Genomic DNA, 17,477 nt, shown 5'->3' with positions numbered 1-17,477 from the left:
GGCATAGGGATTGTTACAGCCTTTACGCATACCCACCCGTCCCTGGGAAAGTATTGCAATGGATTTTATTTTTGATCTCCCGAGAACACAGAGTGGTCACGATGGTATCTGGACTGTTATTGACAGATTTAGCAAACATGCTCATTTCATTCTAGTGAAGAAAACAGTCAAGTCGGATCACTTAGCGAGACTGTTTGTGGCCCAGATCTTCAGATTACATGGCATGCCTGAGACGATTGTCTCCGACAGAGACCCCAGATTTACGAGTTTGTTTTGGAAGGCAATTTGGGAGAACATTGACACGCGGTTGCAGTTCTCGTTATCGTTCCACTGCAGACTGATGGGCAATCTGAGATTGCAAATTCAGTGGTTCTAGATTTATTGAAGTCTTATATCTTTGATCAGAAGACTCAATGGGAAAAGTACTTAACTTTGGTGGAATTTGCCTACAATAACACGATACACTCTTCGACGAGGAAGGTGCCATTTGAGATTGTTGAAGGTGCTGCGAAGGTTCCACCATTCCTGAGCACGAAAGATAAGATCTTTGAAGCGGATGAATATACGCGAGATTTGGATACGGCTTTTGCCAAGGTTCGCGAGACTTTGTAGAAGTCTCAAGAACGACAGAAAAAGGCAGCGGATCGTCATCATCCTGACTTGAAATTGAAGGAGGATGATTGGGTGCTCTTACATTTTGAGAAGGCATGCCTAGGAAAGAAAAAAGGAAAGGAGAGGCTTTTTCCAAAGCTTAGTATGCGATACTATGGACCTTTCCAGATCACTGAAAAGATAAATGATGTCTCCTTCCGATTGAAACTGCCAGATACTTGGAGGATTCACAATGCATTCCATGTGAGTCTCTTGAAACCTTTTAAGGGTGATGTGCCTGATGATGACATAAGGATACGAAGACTAAAGGTAAAGTCTGAAGGCGGTTCTTGGTTAAGTTCAAGAACTATCCTGCATTGGATGCGAAGTGGATGGAGGAGGAGGACCTAGCAGATACTTCTCAGATTGTGAAACTTTACCTCGATGCTTTTGGTTTAGCATAGTCTACTCCAAACGGAACCCAGAATTCAGCTTGGCCGGAGATCTGGTGCAGTGGGATGCACAAGAGGGGAGTCACTCCGCTCCTTTGTCAACAAATGCCTTGATTTAGATACTAGAGTCACTGATGTCTCTTTGAGCTTCAGGGATACTGAAAGCTGACAGTATTCTGTTGTATGACTTTTAATGAAATGGAATTCCTGATTATGATATTGATTCGTTCTTGACTTCTTTTAAGTGCAGGAACTGATAGACGAAATGACTGCAGCATTTTGGTCTGATTGATCTCGAATAGACATGGTTGCAATAGGGGTTAGTCAATCAGACATCGATGAGGTCCCGATTGCTAGCTAGATGCGATTGCTAGCTACATTGCCGATAAATCATGTTGAAGATCCGAATAAATGTTGAATGTCATGTGATGTCGAGTGATGTCCTGTGATGTCGTGTAATGTGACTGTCGATTTGGTACATGTGCTAGATGTGTGTTCCTAGTACGTAGGTACTAACAGTCATGTCTGCTAAGACGGTTTATGGCTTTTGTCGGTTTTGCAGGCGTAATTGCGGTCGATTACAATGCTTTCAAGAGGGGGGTATGTCACAAAGTGATGACGTGGCTACAGACAGCAGAAACCCTAATTTTCAGAAACCCTAATTTTTGGAAACCCTAACCCTAACTGCTGGCTGAAACCCTAAAGTGGTTGGAAAATCAAGCGGGAAATTGCCACGTGGCAGCAGTGTACGGAATCTCCGGAAATATGCGGGATTGGGGAAAAAAAGCAACAACAGCGATGCAATCATTATTTGTGAGCGATCATGATCCTTATTTGGCGAGCCTGTTTTGGAGAGGCTTGTTTGAAAACATGGGCAATACGCTCAAGCTTTCCTCTTCATTTCATCCACAAATTGATTGATAGTCAGAAGAGACTAATTCTTCTGGCTTAGGTCTGCTTAAATGCTACGTGTCACATAATAAGGGCAAGTGGGAACAATATCTACCTATGCTTGAGTATGCATACAACAATACGGTGCGTTTGTCATTAGGTAAGTGACTTTTTGAAATTATTGAACGTGGCAATAAGGTTCCTCCCATTTTGCACACAAAGGATATGATTTTTGATGCAAATTGATATGTAAAGAACATGGATGAAATGTATCAAGAAATTTAAGCTTCTTAGGCAAAGCAGAAAAGGGTTAGGCAAAGCAGAAAAGGGTTGCTGATCGTCACCATCGTGAACTCTTGTTTTCACCTGGTGATTAGGTTCTTTTGCGGTTTGAAAAGGCAAGGTTAAAGAAGATGAAGGGCAAGGAAAGGTTGTTTCCGAAGCCAAGTCACGTGCACATCTAACCTTATGTGTACGTGGACAAGCTACTTCATGACATGGGTTCAATTCAGTCAGTCAAGTCTAGAATAAGAAGTTGATCTGGCACTTTTGTGAGTCTGTTCGCAGACCGTGCATGTACAGGCACTTAGAGTAGATGCATATCCTCTGGTTGCACACAGCACGATCATCAGATTTCCATCAGAACCCATCAGGAGCATTTTTACAATGCATAGACCTATTTTCCCTATTTTTGACATTTTGACTTATTATTTTTAAGTTACTTTTGTTGGGAATTGGGTAGGGCAAATTCAATAAGAATATATGAAAACCTCATCTACATACATACCAAATAGAGTAGGAGAGAGTGGGCAGCCCTGCTTCACCCGAATAGTGGAGTAAACCGGTGTGGATAGACCCTCTGGGGTGCATACATGCTCCACTACTGACCTGTATAATGCCATGACCCCCAAATGAGCTCTGTGGGTACTCCCATCTCCTGTAATCTGCGCAGCAATCTCGCTCTGGGGCACTGTGTCAAATGCTTTACGGAAATCCACAAAGCTGCAATAGGTCCGTCTCCCACGCGATCTGCCTTCCTCAATGATGGCTCTGAGTGTCGAGATATGGTCAAAAGCAGAAAAACCCCTCTTGAAACCTGCCTGCCCGGCTGCGCGCATCCCCTCTCTCTCTGCCCATCTACTCAGCTACTGCTCAAGAATAGATGCGTACAACCGTGCCAATGTGTGTCCAATCATGATAGTGCGATAGTTCCTAGGTTCCATAGGGTCTCCCGACTTGAAGACATGTACAATAGTAGATAGGCTCCAGGTATCAGGCAAGCCCTCCCACATGGCACGGTTAAACATAACTGCTAGAAGCTCTGCTAGTAAGTCTTTGGCATGCATGAAATGCTCAGCTACTAAGCCATCATGATCATATGCTCTCCCAGTCTTCATCCTGTCAATGACCTTCCTCACCATCTCAGCAGTGAAAAAAACACGTGTGCGGGCATGGATCGCGGGGGTCGGGAAGGGGGGGCTGCTCAGGAACTGTGTACAAAGATGATGCATACTGGCCCCAGGCCTCTGTAGAAGTGATGGCAGGGGGGGGGGGGGAGTGCTCATGAAAGAGCCTCCACGCCTCACGTGAATCCCGACTCAAGAATAGCTGGTATAGATCCTGCTCTAGGCGAGCAAAAAATGCCCTCTTCTTCCGCCTCACTAGGCGTCAAAAGTCAAACTGTGATTGCCTATGAGTGATGTTCCCCAAAAGCACCTCCCTCTGAAGTCTAGCTCTAGTGTCCTGACATTCCTCATCATACCAGTTGTTCTGGGGCATGTTCCCTGAACGGCGTCTCTGCTCAGGCTGGGTATGTGGGTACGCCTCTGCTGTTGCATCATGTAGTGTCTGTGTCAGTATAGTAGTACCTCCAGAGGTCGCCCTAACTCCTCTGTGCACAGGCGTCTGTAGATCCCATCTATGTATACAGAGTCGTCTCCCGCGTGAAGGTGTAGCGAGTAGGGGCTGCTGCCTGTAGCCTGTGTGCTACACTAAACTGAAAAGAAATGGTCAGCGATACAAGAGCATGATCCACTGCCACACCAACAGGTCTGGGTCCAACCGTGAGGTCCTGGATACTAGAGATGAGGCTCGGTTGTGCCATGACATAGTCCACTGTGTTGGCTCCATGTCTGTGTGGGAAGCATGTGAAGCCTCCCGAAGCAGGAAACCTCTGTAGGCCATTCAAGATGTCCAGTCCATGTGCGGTGCCCATGTCTATCAGGTGTCGTCCATACTCAGTATATTCCGCATCGTGTGATAGTCTGGACAGGCCCGTCTCTACAACATCTAGCTCTCTCAACATCTCCTCTGAAGTATCATAAAACACTGTCTGGTGATGGGCAGCCCTAGCATTGAAGTCCCCTAGAATGATAATGTCACCATCTCTAGAGAACTCCCATATGTCATCATCCAAAATAGAAAAGGGGGACTGTCCACTGGGTGATGCATAGACCGACGTACTCGGGGGAAAGTAGCAAATAGCAATGTAGAGATATCTGCCTGTCTCTTCTTTCAATCTCACCCACATGTACCTAGCCTGTTCATCCCTGGGGCTATATGTATCAATGGCTGCAAATCCTCTCTAAATAACACTGCCACTCCCCCCGAGCCCCATCCTCTGTGCTCTGAGCGTGCCTCTTGGTTGTAAGCTGTCTCCCATCTGTATCCACTGATGTGATGCATGGATTGCTGAGGGGCCTGGTGTGTCTCAGACTAAAAGATGATGTCTCTTCCAGTAAAGCTATCCTCAAAAGCACCCACATCAAGACGCATGGATCCATTACAGTTCCAGGCCGCCACTTTGAGTGTGGTCCCATAAGTCTCGCACCATCATGTGGAGCGTCGCTCGAGTATTACTACTCTTCCATCTCAGTAAAAGGCAATCTTGCCTTTTGCCCTTGCCGCTCTAATCTCTGGCATTACTTCCTGCATACGAGCGATCTGCGAAAGGGTAAGATCATCCCCGAGAAATATGCCCGTCTCGTTAAGAGTTGGCCTTTTCTTCAAGAAGGACTTCTTCGCTTCCATGGAGGGAAAACGGAGGATGAGTGCCCTTTCTTTTGAGGTTTCCCCACTGCTTCCATTTTTCTTTATGTTGCCCACTCTCCAGGCTCTTGTGTGCGTCGGCTCATGAACCCCCATCAAGGCCACGAGTTCTTTTACCTCTTCGTCCACATTGCCTTTGTCTTTAAGACCGCAAATTCTCACATGTAAAGCGTGCACACGTCTTCTTTGCTCCTCCTCTAGTGTCTGATTAATGATAGTGGGTGTGGACGTGGATGTTATCTCCTTGCCTTTTCCTTTCTTGGCCACCTCGATCCATTTCTCGGCTTCATCCGCCTTCTGCTGAGTTTTTGTAAGAACATCCACCCAAGAAGTCATCTCTTTGTGTCGCTCAGAGAGAGAGAGAGAGAGAGAGAGAGAGAGAGAGAGAGAGAGAGAGAGAGAGAGAGTGTCTTGTGACTTTTTGTCAGGTTGGCTACCCTACTCTTTGTGCTTGTGTGGAATTTTTTAGAGAGTTTGAATTTCAGCAACCTCATGATAGAAATGCAAAAGTTTCATTCAATGCTGGGAAACCATTTGTGCCATCAATGTTCGATAAGATTCTCCACCAATTCAATCCTAATCAGCCATCCACTGGTGTTGCAAGAAGCAGGTATTAACACATTTCTACCTTGTTGCATGGGATATTGGTAACCCTTGTTATTGTGCTGCTCATTTTCCTGTCCCAAGAGCTGATTGGTGGACAATAGACAGGAGGATGCTCAAGAGTTCCTCACTTTCACAATGGACCGTTTTCATGATGAACTACTTCGTTTAGATGGGAGAAAGCAGACTGGAAACGGCACTGCTTCTGAGGCCTCTGAAGAGGACGATTGGGAGACTGTTGGTCCCAAGAATCGGACAGCAGTTATTCGAACCCATACCTTTTGCAAATCTGCCCTTACTGATATATTTGGCGGAGAGCTTTGCAGTGTTGTGAAGACAAAAGGTAAAACACCACGTCTTTGTTTGGTTTTTCCTTATGATATATAAAGATTGTTCTCTAGTTTGACATGACAAATGCTGAGAGACATAGGTAACAGGTGTGGTGTCTAGTAGAAGTTTGTGTCTATTGCTCGCGTTGTTTCATGCTCGATCGCAGAAGGTGGAGCATCAACTTGGGCCATCGTGAGAGAGCATCTGCGACTAAGTTTTTCCTTTTAGAAGTGTAAAGAATCTGGATGTAAAAATTAGATAAGAAATTTGCTCATGGCATCTGTTTCTCAAACAGCTTGTATTGTGAGAGGAAATATCCGAGTCTCTGATGGTATGTAAGTATCAGCATCACCACCTGGCATGCTGCTCATGCAAGGACAGTGATGACATGGCATCAACTTTGGACTGCAATTGATGGAGATCGCTAGTACATTAAGTCATCCGATCATGCTGATGCAGTATTACAGGTGGCAGAGCTGACACAGCAATCCAGCTGCTTGGAAGTTCTTTACAAACTGGAAATGAGAGTGCAGCAACAACACCATGCAATATAATGAGAAAAGCATCTAAACGCTGGCCTGAAAGCAGCTTGACGACTCAGTGTAGCAATAGCACCACACAATGAGAAAAGCATCCAAGCTGGCCCAAAAAGCAGCTTGCCGACCTGGAGTGGAGATCACTGGAAAAAGTTTCCCAGTGTAGAAGCTGTTTTCGGGAGAGTTTCAATTCAGCTTCTGGTTAGTCTATAAGCACCCAAGGGGTCAATTGGACTCTATTTCGTAATGACCCCATAGTGGATGAGAGTTGTACTGGGACTCTAGTGCCAACGTTCTGATGTTGAAGAAATACCAGAAGTGGCGTCGAGTCTGGGGTTGTGCTTCACAACAGAGAGTGTATTACTGATTGTTCTCACCTATGAAAAGCTTTCAAGGTACAGTATGATGCATCTGGAAATTGCATCAATTTAATGTAACAAACTTGGACAGCACAAGTCTAGACTCTACCGCAACACAGCAGAGATTCACTTCCAAACAGTTCACAATTCACACTTGAGTCGACATGGCCCGGCGTAGTTCTGTGCCTAGAGATATTGGCCCCAAAGATTGGCGCCCCTTTCGGTATTTCTTTTTGTATAAATCTGTGTTCAAAGTACAAGAGAGTGGGTAGGTGCTTACTCTCAGACTCTACGTCTAGATGCTTTGAGAAGTGAGGCCCTGCCCACTTATTTATTGTTACAAGGGATGCCCAAAAGCAGAGCCCCAAAATCAAAAGCATCTTACTCATAAGCATTGGGCCCAAAAGCTTTTAGAAATTAAAGCATTCAAGCCCCAAAAGCATCTCAGCGCAAATCCAGGAATTCCGTACAGCCGTGTTAGCGTAAAAAGCGAAAATCCGTACAACTGTCTGTACGCTTGCCACGTCAGCATGTCGGCGGATTTTGCAACGCAAAATCCGGAAACCCGTACTGTGGCCACGTCAGTGTGTGTCTAGGGTATGCTGCCATGTCACCATTTTGTGACATACCCCCCTCTTGAAAGCATTGTAATTGCCCTCGATTATGCTTGCAAAACAGATAGAGGCCATAAATTGTCTTAGCAGACACTGGCTGTTAGTACCGACGCACTAGGAACAACACATCTAGCACATGTACCAATCGACAATCACATCACAAGACAGGACATCACATGACAAATCATTCCAAATCTCAAGACCATGATTAATCGGCAATGTATTTAGCAATTGCATCTAGATCCAGTCGGGACCTCACAGATGCCCCATTAACTAATCCATATTGCAATCATGTCTATAGAGATTTATGAGACCGAAATGCTGCAGTCATTTTGTCTATCAGCTCCTGCACTTAAACAAGTCAAGTACAAATCAATCAGTATCATTTTCATTATCTGGAATTCCAGTTCATAAAGTCATACAATTGAATACTGTTAGCTCAGCAGTATCCTTGAAATGCAAAGGGACATCAGTGACTCTATATCAAATCAAAATATCGGGTAATCTGTTGATAAAGGAGCGGAGTGACTCGCCTCTTGTGCATACCCGTTGCACTAGATTCACCCATGCTGAAATGGGGGTTCTATCGGAGTTGACTATGCTAAACGGAATGCTTCAAGGTAAAGGTTCACAATTTGAGGAGTATGTGCCAGGTCCTCCTCCTCCTCCATCCACTTCCCATCCAATGCGGGATAGTTCTTGGATTTAACCAAGAACCGCCTTATCACTTTACCTTTAATCTTTCTATTTTTATGTGCCAGTATCTGTTCTGGAACGAGTATCTCCTCGCTTTCCTCCGCTTCGGGTTGCTCATTCGGCTCCCCATCATTGGGCACATCGCCTTTAAAAGGCTTCAAGAGACTCACATGAAAAGCATTGTGAATTCTTTAAGTATCGGGCAGCTTGAGTCTAAAGGAGACATCATTTATCTTTTCTTTTATCTGGAAAGGTCCATAGTATCTCATGCTAAGCTTTGGATAAAGCTGCTCCATTCCCATTTTTCATTCTTAGACGTGCCTTCTCAAAACGTAAGAGCACCCAATCATCTTCCTTTAATTTCAAATCGCGACGGTGTCGATCTGCTGCCTTCTTGTGTCTTTCCTGAGATTTCTCTAAAGCCTCCAAGACCTTGGCAAAAGCAGTGTCCAAGTCCCTCGTGTCTTGGTCGGCTTTAAAAATCTTATCTTTCGTGCTTAGGAAGGGTGGAACCTTCGGAGCACCTTCAATAATCTCAAATGGTGCCTTCCCCGTCGAAGAGTGGATCGTGTTGTTGTAGGCAAATTCCACCAAAGGCAAAAACTTTTCCCATTGAGTCTTCTGATTCGAAATGTAAGACTTCAATAAATCCAGTACGACTGAATTTGTAATCTCAGATTGCCCATCTGTCTGCGGGTGGAAAGATGACGAGAACTGCAACCGCGTGCCAATGTTCTCCCAAATAGCCTTCCCAAACAAACTCGTGAACCAGCGATCTTTGTCAGAGACTATTGTCTCAGGCATGCCATGTAATGTGAATATATGGGCAATGAACAGTCTTACTAAATGATCCTGCTTGACTGTTTTCTTCATTGGAATGAAATGAGCCTGCTTGCTAAATTTGTCAATAATAGTCCACATACCATCGTGCCCACTCTGTCTTCGGGAGATAAAAAATGAAATCCATAGCAATACTTTCCCAAGGGCGGGTGGGAATGGGTAAAGGCTGTAACAATCCCTGTGCTTTATGCCTGTCAAACTTTACCTTCTGGCATACCAAGCAATTGCGTACAAAATCGTCCACATCCTTCTTGAGTCTCAGCCAAAAGAAGTATCGCTCCATACCTCTCAAGGTGGTATCAATGCCGGGGTGACCCGTAAATGGTGGACAGTGGCATTCGGTTATAACCTTTTCCCTCAGCGGCTGTGTAACGCACAACATCATTTTCTTCAGCAAGTAGCCATCCCGAATGGAATATCCCGCTACTACCTTCCCATTCTGTATTCGACTGAATACATCTACAAAATCGGGATCTGTGGCGTAGCGATCGACCGTATCCTCGAAGCTTCTGTGATGTATCGTGGAAATAGCCAAGACCAACGGCTTCCTGGACAAAGCATCTGCCACCAAGTTCGTCTGTCCCTGCACATGGACAATTTGGAAGTGAAATTGTGACAAGATGTTAGCCGAGCGCATCTGCTTTTCCGATAGCTGCTTCTATGACAAGAAGTAGCGTAAACTTTGATGATCAGTGAAGACCGTAAAATCAGCTACGAGTAGGCAATGTCGCCACTGAGTAAGAGCATGGATAACTGCCAAAAGCTCTTTCTCATAAATCTGTGCTGTCAATTTCGGCCTTGAAAACCATCGGCTCTCATAGGCAATGACATGGCCTTCTTGCATTAAGACCGCACCCAGACTACGACCACAAGCATCACAATATCACCCAAATTACGACCACGAGAGAGAGAGAGAGAGAGAGAGAGAGAGAGAGAGAGAGAGAGAGAGAGAGAGAGAGAGAGAGAGAGAGAGAGAGAGAGAGAGAGAGAGAGAGAGAGAGAGAGAGAGAGAGAGGGGGGGGGGGAAGGGGCTCTGCTGTTTTTACTGCTTTTTTGAATACTGTGGCTGCCCACTTATTAAGTGGGCGGCCGGCCTCCTTTCGAAAATGGTATGAACCTGTTTAAAACTCAATAAAACCTTATTAGCTGAAAACAATGCTTACACAACACTTCCCTTGCGTCCTTGGATGCAACCACATGCACGAACGAATGCAATGCAGACATAGACTTCCTCGCAGGATAGCATCTGCTTTCCCGAAATGCAACCCGCTTTTTGCAAAAGCATCTTCTTTTTCTCAAAGTTCCTTTGAACCCATCTTCATTCAAGTGCGCGCTCATCCTTGTGCACAATTCTAACACAGTTTGGAATTTCCTCTTGACTATGGAATATTTCCTTTCCGGTGGCCCCGTCACCCACCATGTGATGCATCAAGAATACCCATTACCTAGTCCTTTCTTATCGAACTTACGATACAATCTTCTTCAGGATGCTCTATGTCACCCATCATATGACACATCAAAGATATCCGTTACCGGATGGTCGAATACTTCTTCCCGATGCTCCCCACCATCACCATCCGATGTGACGCATCAGAAGTACCCGTTCCTGGTGGCCTTACAAACAATCCCGTTCACAGTGCTCCCATCATTACTCTGAATGACACACTAAAAATATCTGTACTCGGATATCTCCAGTGAGAATAACCCTCTCACTTAAAATTCCAATAATTTATTTAGAATTATTTTCCTAGTGTCCCAAGCGAGAAAACCCTCTCACTTTTAAATCCAATAATTTATTTAGAATAATTTTTCTATCAAATAAAGCCAATTTAGCAACACCTCTCGGAGTGAAGCCTTCACACCAAGGAATTATCATCGGACCTTCCAAAACATTAGGGTTACTCTTAACTCCAAAGATGAGACAACTAATCTCTTATGTGTCTCATGCACTGTGTACTAAAGTGAGAACCTCTGCAGGTCGTATTAGTTATTTTGTTGTTTATAGGTACCTACTAAGTTCTCCTTAAGTTCTTTAAGTTTATCTGGGTTCAATTTATCTTGTCCACTCGGCCATTTCTTTCTAGGTCGGTATGCCATGTCATCACTTTGTGACAAATGCTCATCCATGTGATAAGGATTTGGATTATGGTTTATGGTTTGGATTGGATTATGAAGTCATTTTGATAGATTATGTCAAATACGTAAGGGTAGAGATCTTATACCTGATTGCCTTGGAAAGGATTGTTTGTGCATATACAAAATGATATGATATGGTTGGACTCATGTGTTATGTCTCTCATGACAACGTTGATACAAGATTAGGCCCATCTACATCGTTGAACCTTAGATGAAAGGATCGATGACCTTGGGCTTTCTTGGATCGGGGGTGTTTTTTAGATCTTTTTTTGTTAGGGTCATCTACACGGTTAGCGTGTCAGGGGTTGAATGATCTACATGGCTAACACGTCGGGGATCTTGCTGTGGCGTGGCTTAGTGTGGCACCGAAGAGACATAGCGCTTGAATTGGTATGGTTGGTGTTGATATCCTACCATCTGTCAGTATTTAGAATCCTTTCAAAGCTTGGGCTTATGGAGGGAGGTGAAGCGGCCTCGTTTTATGTTCGGCCTAAGTGTCACAAACGGGAGCGCATAACAATATAAAATATACTCGGATAAATAGAATTTAGCACTTAATACTGAAGCCAAAGGATATAGAGAGAAATAAATAGAGAGAGAGAGAGTGAGTGAGAAGATCGACACAGTACTGGGGACCAGAAGATGGGCTGGTCCCCCCCCTTAAAGAGAATTCTTTATTAGGGAGAATCTTTTTACAAGCACAAGAACCAGAGAAAACCCCTCCGTTCTAAATCTTTGACTCGATGATCGTTCCTTCCCGTAAGGGAAATCCGAGAGACAAGCTCTCAATCCTTTTTCCGTCTGTACTCGGAGTTGAGACTCCGCAGACAATTTCCGAATTCCGTTTCTGGAATTGCCAAGCATAGGCCAAAGCTTTCTCGCTTCTCCTTCGCGATGAAGTACCTGCAAACACACATGCAAATACACGACAATAATTCGTATGGCGAATCCACAATAGATACCTGCCGCTCTTGCACGGGCAAAGCGACTTCCGTGCTTCGTAGTCTCGCGATCTCTCGCGTTTTCTGGCGGCAGAGTCTTCTCTTGCTGGCGTTGGCAACTCCTTTTCAGTGAGGGCATGTGGTGCTTTTATAGCTCCTTGACCACGGCACGAATAGCTGCTTGCGTAGAGATCGTGGTCTTTTTTTTTTTTTCAAATTTTTTTTTTTCTGTTCTACCCGAAATAGGGAGAGAGAATTCGCTGGCTGGTTTTGTTGCTTTATTTTCTAAGTGGTTGTCCACTTATTAAGTGGACGGTCGGCATATTTTAAAATTGGTCTGAACTTGCCCAAAAACTCAATAAAACCTTATAAGTTTAAAACAGTGCTTTTCACAACACTTCCCAGGCGTCCCTGGATGCAACCACATGCACAAATGCAATGCAGACATAGATTCCTTGCGGGAAAGTGTTTGCTCTTCCCGGAAAACTCGTTCAAATTTTCCGCTTTTTAAGAAAAGCTTCTCAAAACCCATCTTTATTCTTGTGCTTGCGTCTTTACGCGTATACCTCTTTCCAGTTCGAATTTCCTCTCGACTATGGATATCCCCTTTCTGATGCACTCGTCACCCACCTTGTGACGCATCAGGAATACCCATCACCTAGTCCTTTCCTACCAAACTTACGGTACAATCCCCTTCATGATGCTCTATGTCACCCATCCTATGAGGCATCAGAGATGTCCGTTCCCGGATGGTCGGATACTTCTTACTGATGCTTCCTGTCACCCATCCGTTTTGACGCATCAGAAGTACCCATTCCTGGTGGCCTTACAGGTATTCCCGTTCTCAGTGCTCTTGTCATTACTTTGAATGACGCACTAGGAATACTCTGTACTTGGATGTCTCCAGTGAGAAAAACCCTCTCACTTAAAATTCCAATAATTCATTTAGAATTATTTTTCCTGTTCCAAGCGAGAAAACCCTCTCACTTATAAAGCCAATAATTCATTTAAAATTATTTTTATGCCAGATAAAACCAATTTAGCAACACTAGGTAACTTGGAGGTGTTCTAGCTCGCTCTCGGTGAAGTGAAATTCTCTCTATCTGTAGTAGGAGCGGATGCTTATGGGTGGACGGCTTGATCTGACATAGGCTCCGTTGCTTTTACTTAGTCATTTATGGTTTTAAATGTATGGTATACCTAATTTTCGGTTTGTGTGTTTTATTTGAATGGGGCATTGAAAGATTCTCTTTTGTGATTCTCTTGTGTCATCTATGCACTCTATTTTACCCTCCACACCTCTCTCTCTCTCTCTCTCTCTCTCTCTCTCTCTCTCTCTCTCTCTCTATTCCTATAGATGCAGTTTACATACATAGTCACCCTCCACTTGGGCATTTCTCTTGGGTACGCTTTCATTCACACACATTTGGGGGTAGCACTAGTTGCAAGGTACCTTTGGATGCAATCCGGCTCATGGCTTAAACTCCATGCTAGGTCGGTGGCTAAGAACTCCTTTCCCATGTTATTGCTTTCGCACTCTTATATGAAAAGTGTAAATTGTATAATTCTTGCATAGACCCCTAGTCTCTAGGGAGGGGGTTCTCTCACTTTAAGAGAAATCCACTGAAAGCTATTCCTAGGTGACCATTGAGGGATGGGTGATCAATCAATCGAGAAGACAACTATCTTACATGGCACCCTTGAGGCAACACAAAAGGTCTCAAGGGCTTCTTGTTCCCTTTGCAAATTGGTCTTTGGGCATGCAAGTATAATCAAGTGTCACTCTGCAAGTATAATCCAGTGTCACTCTGCAAATCATTCATGTAATAGCTCCTGAATCCAATATTGGCATATGCAGTCCTCTCAACCTAAGCTGATGAGCCATGAGATAGCTACTTAGGGCCTTTGTAAAGAACTAGATTAGATAGGTGCTAGAGGGTCGTGTGTAGTAGATTTGGACAACACAAACCTTTGGCCCTCACCCTCTTACAGCCAACACTTCTCGACTATGAGAAGTCGTGTACGGTGGTGCAACACCATGATCTATGTCACAAAGTGATGATGTGGCATTATTGGACCAGACTGAAAGAGGAGGTGATGAGTCGAGTGTGCCCCAAGTTTGAGTTCAAGTGTGCGTCCGGCAGAAATCATGCCACCGTAAAATTCGAGATGACGTGGCAGGTTGTACAAACGTGCTCATGTGGCAGGTCAAAAGAACGTTTTGACTTAGCATCAAGGGTAGCTTTTTGACATCAGTCACTGAAAGCATTTGACATTTTTGGAGTGTTTTAGTAGAGCGTTTGCTTTTGAGCATGTGCGCTTAGAAAGTATGTCTAGGGGGTCACTTATGGCATATTAGTGCATGGTTGCACAGTTGCAGAGTGACTACCTGGCAGTTGTACTTTGTGACTTATCAATAAAAAACCGTGTGGGGTGAGTGAGTTAGGGGGCCATGCATTTGGGTAGAGAACTTTGCTAAACCTCGTCTTGTCTCCAATGTTCTTTCAAGTTCGAGTGTTATCAATTTTCAAGTTTTGCTGTGGATTCATCGCCTTGCATGTTGTGCTGGTGATATTGGTATTAGAGCTTCGATTGATTCTTCTACAAACGATTCGATCCAACTTTTGCAAGTACGCCATGGCTTTTGACAGAGAATATAATAGAGATTATGAGCGGTAGATGAATCTAAAGACAGAAATGTAAAGATAACGCAACAAAAAAATTTGAGAAAGAAGTCAAGGGAGTAGAAGCCGATCATGGGAAAGTGTAGGACAAGGAGGTTGAGCGCTACTAAGCTCATACTAAGCAGCTCCCGATGAGGACCCAACCTGGAAGACCTTGTGATAATTAATTGTGGAGGGTACATGGAGGTGCAAGTTTGTATGGATGGACTTCTTGCTTGTGCACAAGATCCTTTTTATATGGACTTGGCTAATGATGGAAATTTTGCAACAAGTGGCAAAACACAGTTATTCTAAATCAAAGAATCGAATGAAAGTCAAAGCAAAGCTCAAGCCAACGCCTTCTACCGACAAAAAAAGGATCTAATTCTTCTCTCACTTGTAAGAGTTTTAAGAAAAGAGATTGAGGTGTACAAATAGTAGGTAAGGTCAATGCTCCAAGTCCCAAAACTAAAAGGTCAAAGTTTTTTCCCGGTAGAAAGCTAGTTGTTTTCGACAAGGCGGTCAAGGGTGCTCGTCTCTATGCATACGATTCTCGGAGTACCCATAGAGGTGTTTTTGGGAAACATCATAGAGATGGAGTCAAGTACGGAGACGAGGACTTCAACGACACTATGGAGGAAGAATATGAAATTTTGAGGTGGTGGAAGAAGAGAGCAATATCTCGTCGATAGAAAAAGTGCTATGATTGTCTAGAGGATGATGAAGATGAGGATGAAGACAAAGATAATGGCTTGTCTTCTGCTTTTGGGACGACTTTTCGGTGGAAAGGAACCATCTTATATGACCGATAAAGTAGGATTATTTGGAGCCTAGACGGGCAATGAAAGACTTGGAAGACGGGAGACAAAGTGCTAAATTTGATATGTTCTCTAGTTGTAAAGATACGAACAAGGCATGGCCTTTATTCAACAATTTGATATAACTTTCTTAAGAGGCAACTTTACGGAAGCTTCCAAAGTAAGGCAATGTGCAGACTTGGTAGCCAGCACTTTTGCTACATGGACAAGCAACTCACAATCGGGTGGAGTTTTACGTGATTATTTTCTACACTAGGGTTGACACTAAAGTACAAGACCAAGGTTTTGACGGTGTAGAATCATCTCAGGATGACAAAGAGTGACACACTTCTGTGTACAACCAGAGGTCTTGGAAAATTTTTCTACCAATGGCTTCTTTTAGGAAGGCCTCTTTGCAAGAATAGAGGAAGGGATATTGTTGTGGCTTATCTGACGAGCTACAAAGTTAGTGCTTGAAGTAGAGGTCTTTCATTATTGAGCAGCTCATGGAGCATGCTTTGGACGGCTATTCTTTAATGTCCTTGAAATTCTAGGTGGGTGCTTCGGCATCCAAGTCGTCAAAGACAAAGACCTCCGATGAAAAGGAGTAAGAAGTTAGTATAGAGGAAGAAGTCCATCGTTCCTCAGATGTTTGTTGAGCAAAAGACAAAGTTCTTCAAGCATGGAAAGTACTATGGTTGCGGGTAGGTGGAGTGCATTTTGGCAAAGTACCCAAAGAAAGAGGAAAATAAGCCAGAGACATCGAAAGTGGCGGAAGAATGAGTTGCGAAGAAGGGAAAGATGAAAGTAGGACTTGTAGCAGATTTCATGGAGATGTCCAAGGACGAGGAGGAGAAGAGTACCGAGCTATGTAGAGCATGTGGTAAGGTACAAGATTAGGAACCTTGATCTTCTTTGACGATGGAGCTAAGGCCTATTTGTTTTTTAGAGAGATGGAGGCTCATTTGGCAGTAAAGCTGAAGATAGGGGACCATAGATAGATGCAGTGTTGGTGGCCGGGGCATGAAGTTGTTGTAAGGACTATCACTGGCAAGCTTCGCTTGCATTGTCAAGGTTACGTTCGATACGAGAACTTCCATATCATGGAACTTGAGGGTGTGATGTGATCCTGGGGATGGCTTGGCACCACAAGAATAGTGTGTTGGCAGATTTTAGGGCTAGGAAGCTTTAGTTGAAGAACAACACAAAAAAAGATGTGGGTGTAGATGTCAAACTTAAGGGTTAGTCCGTTCCCATTGCATCGACTTCAGCCATTATTGAAACAATGAAATCAAGTCTTTTTGCTTATTTGATAATTGTTAAGCTATGAGTGAATTTGCGGATTTAAGTTTGTCAGAGTTAGAGAGAGTCAGAATTTCCTTAAGTCTTATGCGGATTGTTTCTTAGAGGGCTTTACCTTGCGATTTATCCCTAGAGCAGCCAGAGGATCACACCATCGACTTGATATTAGGGAGTATCTCTTCGAACCGACCACCGTACAAATGAGTAGAGATCAACAGGAAGAAATCGGTGGAAAAGCGCTTGATCCAATCCACTTTTTGTATACCAGGGATTTTGGAGGATATGTACAGACTACATGGTTCTTAATAAGATTACCATCAAGAACAGATTTCCAATACCCAAGATTGATTGTACACTTTATAGATTACAAACTATCATCAGATGGCTCTTGGAGATATATACAAGACTGTGTTGAGGATGTCCTTTGGGTTGTACGAGTTTTTGGTGATTCTGTTTAGACTCGCAAATGCTCTTGGAACGTTCAATTGGATGATGGATAGGATCCTCAAGAGCGTAGACAATATGTGAGTACATTCTTTGATAGTATCATTGTTTTTCTCCAAGTTGGAAGAAGAGCATAGAGAGCATCTCACACTTGTGTTTTGAGCTTTGTGGGAATATATCACCATCTATTGAGAGCGCATGGGTGGGTGACGCCATCACTTCGTAATAAGTGCT

At 43.9% G+C, this 17,477-nt stretch overlaps 1 protein-coding gene across 3 annotated transcripts in view; it reads left to right on the top strand.

Annotated features, from left to right (window-relative positions):
- Nucleotides 1–17,477, top strand: part of UBP24 (ubiquitin-specific protease 24) — a 40,511-nt gene that overhangs the window by 10,551 nt on the left and 12,483 nt on the right. For all 3 annotated transcript variants that reach the window (XM_086506616.1, XM_086506615.1, XM_086506617.1), the window contains exons 5-6: nucleotides 5,411–5,592; nucleotides 5,690–5,928. In XM_086506616.1, the coding sequence (XP_086362742.1) occupies nucleotides 5,411–5,592; nucleotides 5,690–5,928 (421 nt within the window). The remainder of the gene's footprint in view (nucleotides 1–5,410; nucleotides 5,593–5,689; nucleotides 5,929–17,477) is intronic.

This window comes from Adiantum capillus-veneris, chromosome 30 (assembly GCF_014529385.1).
Source record: "Adiantum capillus-veneris isolate H3 chromosome 30, ASM1452938v2, whole genome shotgun sequence".
NCBI lineage: Eukaryota > Viridiplantae > Streptophyta > Polypodiopsida > Polypodiales > Pteridaceae > Adiantum > Adiantum capillus-veneris.
The sequence above is the reverse complement of the archived record's forward strand: the minus strand, read 5'-3'. Positions and strand labels throughout refer to the sequence as shown.